At 36.5% G+C, this 3,492-nt stretch overlaps 2 protein-coding genes across 2 annotated transcripts; both read right to left on the reverse strand.

Moving 5' to 3' along the window:
* Positions 1-913: 913 nt before the first annotated feature.
* LOC109589247 (neural cell adhesion molecule 1-like) lies at positions 914-2,134 on the reverse strand (the record flags this gene model as incomplete). Its single annotated transcript, XM_020005356.1, has 2 exons — positions 1,924-2,134; positions 914-1,546 (listed from the first exon to the last, which is right to left on the reverse strand). Coding segments are annotated over exons 1-2 (718 nt in total), but the record flags the coding sequence as incomplete, so codon positions are not given.
* A 584-nt stretch (positions 2,135-2,718) lies between these two features.
* On the reverse strand, positions 2,719-3,486 carry LOC109589249 (receptor-type tyrosine-protein phosphatase epsilon-like). Its single transcript, XM_020005359.1, has 3 exons — positions 3,363-3,486; positions 3,110-3,245; positions 2,719-2,999 (listed from the first exon to the last, which is right to left on the reverse strand). The coding sequence occupies exons 1-3, from the start codon at positions 3,419-3,421 to the stop codon at positions 2,832-2,834; spliced, it is 363 nt and encodes a 120-aa protein (XP_019860918.1). The 5' UTR covers positions 3,422-3,486; the 3' UTR covers positions 2,719-2,831.
* Positions 3,487-3,492: the final 6 nt, after the last annotated feature.

Genomic DNA, 3,492 nt, shown 5'->3' on the forward strand with positions numbered 1-3,492 from the left:
CAAGTGTAGGAGAGATATAGAGAGAGAGAAGTACTTGTAGAATGACTCAGTATTTCACAGAATTCTACTCATTAACATATCAATGTAAAGAATAGGCCTAAGTTTAAAAAGAGGGTAGCTAAATTTAAAATTCACATTTACTATGCTAAATATAGATATGCTACAGTTATGGTGAAGTATTTTTAGAGCTTGACTCCTCCAGATACTATACACTAACAAGATAAACTGACAGCTATAACAAGGCTAATGGAATGCAGTCCAGCATCCTTGTATGTGTGTGTGCATATAAGTGCTAAATAACAGGGCCACTAGTACCGAGAGTGAGAGAGAGAGAGAGAGAGAGAGAGAGAGAGAGAGAGAGAGAGAGAGAGAGAGAGAGAGAGAGAGAGAGAGAGAGAGGCAATATATAACTTAATAGCATCACATGGGGAGGGTTAAAACAAAGTTGGAAGAGACATTAGTCAAGGAATTTGAAGCTAAAAGAGGGGAATAGTGTATAGGATGTACAGAAAAATGTATGTAAACACAAGTACAATAAGGACATTAACAGAGCTTTATCATATCAATACTTTTGGCAGTCATACTGATTTAGGATGCCAGAGCTTGCATACAGTCAATACTAAGTACTGTGACATGCCTAGGACAAGGCATGAAAAACAAAAACAAATTGATACGTATACAGATACGGGTATATCCATAACAATAATACCCTCTTTTCTTTCCCTTGCCTCTCTCCCTCTATAAGCCTCTAATGATATGTCTCTGTCTCTTGTAGTAAGAGGCATTCCTTACTATGGATCATTAGCTGTCCACTACAGCATTAACAGTTATGTACTATACCAACAACAGGCCATACTTTATTACTACAATCAAATAGTGTAACTAGATTTGCTTGTTAGCATACTATACTCACCAGTGACTGTTGAGATATTAGATGCAACAAGAGTCTCCATTTCTCCCATTAGACTATCATTGGACTGCATTGCAATACAGGCATAGTAGCCAAAGTCATCATTCTCAATCAAATCAAAGGTCAATATTGATGAGCTATCGGTGTCACTATCAGTGGAAAAACTGATCATACTGTCATCGTCAATAGTATACAGTTCATCGGAATTATACAGATCTAGTATCATTGATTCGTTTAGGTCATTCGATGGTAGTCTGACCCATGTTATATTAGGAGCAGGGAATCCAGTGGCATTACAGGTTAATGTAACATTAGGATCCCCAATATCAGCAGACACAGGTGAGGGCTGAAGAGTAAAAATAGGTACAAAAATGATAAATATTGGCTCAGAGGTGGCATTTCGGTTCTCTTGGATAGTTGCAGTACAGGAGTATGTACCACCATCCATGGCGTCAGATGGATCTTCGTAAGATATAGTCAAATTTTGACTGGTTTCTTCAAAATCAGGATCTTCTTCAACACTCCATGTATAGTTAACGGCTGATGGAAATGAGCAATTGAGCTCTATTTCATCTCCAAATTGTAGGACTTGTGTAGTATCACTTGGAGTTACGATTGGTAAACCTTGTGATGTGCCTGAAAAAGAGTGGAAGAAAGAATATAGAGTTATAGGGGAAATCACAGGGAAATGAGTCAAAACATTGGAACTTAATTAAAGCGATTAATCACAATTATGATGCTAGTTAGCTAATAAAGACAGACTTAACAACCAGAAAAAAAGAAAATTCCCTATCTGTACTGACAGCAGATCTAATGTATGCATGCATGTAGCCTGGAAAGAGTATGGGAATCAAAATACTTGGTAATCCTGACACTATTTAGCCTGAAGCAGACAGTGTAACCTATATATACAGGCTGTCTTCATTGTACATGCACGTTAATTTAGTCTACATGCATAAATGCATGATTTTTAGGATTCATTCTTTTGCTCTAAGATCTAGGCTAGGACTTACATCCGTGGAACTGTAGAGCCGCTAAAAGTAGAAGCGGGAAGAGCACTAGTTGGACTCCACTGCACGAATTAGCCTGAGCCCTCATGGCCCTGTCCTTCCCTTCCCTGCAGTGTACAGATACAAAGAGAAAGAGAGAGCGGGTAGACGGGAGCAGAATGAGAGCGAAGAGACTGTGACAGGCAAATGGATGAACGACAGGAAGTGAGAGGAGGCTGGGAATGTATGACGTAATGAATAGCTAATCCAAATTTAGTGTTCAGACCTTATACAGTTATAAAAATTAATGCACCTTTTTAAAACTCAGTATAATTTGTTAGACATTAATATGTTTGCATTGCAAATTTTGAAATTATTAATTATATAGGTTCATGTCTTTTATATCTAATTCCCACACAAGACTGACCATGATGACATGCGAGCTGGCAAGCAAAATGCCGCTTTGCAATGCAAAGCAAACATGTTTTTAAAGAAATACTTCAAAAAACAAGCTAGGAACATCTTGTAAACAATACTTGTGTACATAAAAGTATACTGCAAAATGAAAAGAAAATTGAATTGAGCCAATTTTTATTCACAAAAAATACTTGAAGTTATAGTTTGATGATCCCATGCAGATGATGTGCAAATGCCATGCAATGGAATTTCCTCTAAAATTTATATGCTTGCATATCAGAAGAGTAATTGATCACATATATAAATATTACGTTATTTTTATTTTCCGCAAAAAAACCTAGCAAAATGCCTCACCAAATGACTTTACATGCAAATATAATGTTCAGAAATTTAAATTAAAAACAGTCCTACAGATATATAGTCTAACTAATAAAACAAGACAAAAATCAGCAATAAAATATATAATTATGAGGGCGTATAATAGTGCAGTCAGTACACTTCATCATCAATTCTTCCTACAGCTCTGTCTCTTCATCAACAAGACTCTTTTTATCAGAAAATCCTTCAGAGTTTCCTTCACTGCTTGTCTCTTCGAGAGACTGGGGCCTAGCAAAAGCAACTCCCTCAATCTTTCCAAGTTTCAAAGCCTCAACAAGAGCATCATGAATGAAAATATACTCAATCTATGTTAAGAGTGGGGGCAAAAAATTAATAGAAAAGCCATTGCATCAATTCACAAAACAAGAGGATTACTCAGGCTGCAAATTTTTAAATTTTAAATGAGTATACTTACTTCATTCATAACCATCATAGGACGGCACTTCCTCATGTACTGCACATTATTGAAGATATCAACCAATTTCTCTGACTTGATGCGAGCCATCTCAACCATAATAGCAATGAATGTACCAGTACGACCAGTGCCAGAACTGAAAAAAATAATATATTCATAATATATGTATCCATAGATCTAGAGGTAATTTGCTTATCATGCATGCTTGTTTACTAAACCATGCAGCTATTCATTTAATGCATTCTTCCATTACCTGCAATGAACAACCATTGGTCCATCAAAAGGTGTATAATTCTGTTGAACAATGTCCATAAACTCCAACAGTGGACCAGAGGAAGATGGAGTACCATGATTGGGCCATGATGTGAAATGATATTGATCCA

The sequence above is a fragment of the Amphimedon queenslandica genome, unplaced genomic scaffold (assembly GCF_000090795.2).
Source record: "Amphimedon queenslandica unplaced genomic scaffold, v1.1 AMPQUscaffold_11498, whole genome shotgun sequence".
NCBI lineage: Eukaryota > Metazoa > Porifera > Demospongiae > Haplosclerida > Niphatidae > Amphimedon > Amphimedon queenslandica.

Coding starts and splice junctions, on each gene's coding strand:
- LOC109589249 (XM_020005359.1), bottom strand. CDS start 3,421: ATGGACATTGTTCAACAGAATTATACACCTTTTGATGGACCAATGGTT. Junction 3,246..3,362: donor CCAATGGTTGTTCATTGCAG/GTAATGGAAGAA, acceptor TATTTTTTTCAG/TTCTGGCACTGGTCGTACTG. Junction 3,000..3,109: donor CTATGATGGTTATGAATGAA/GTAAGTATACTC, acceptor CTCTTAACATAG/ATTGAGTATATTTTCATTCA.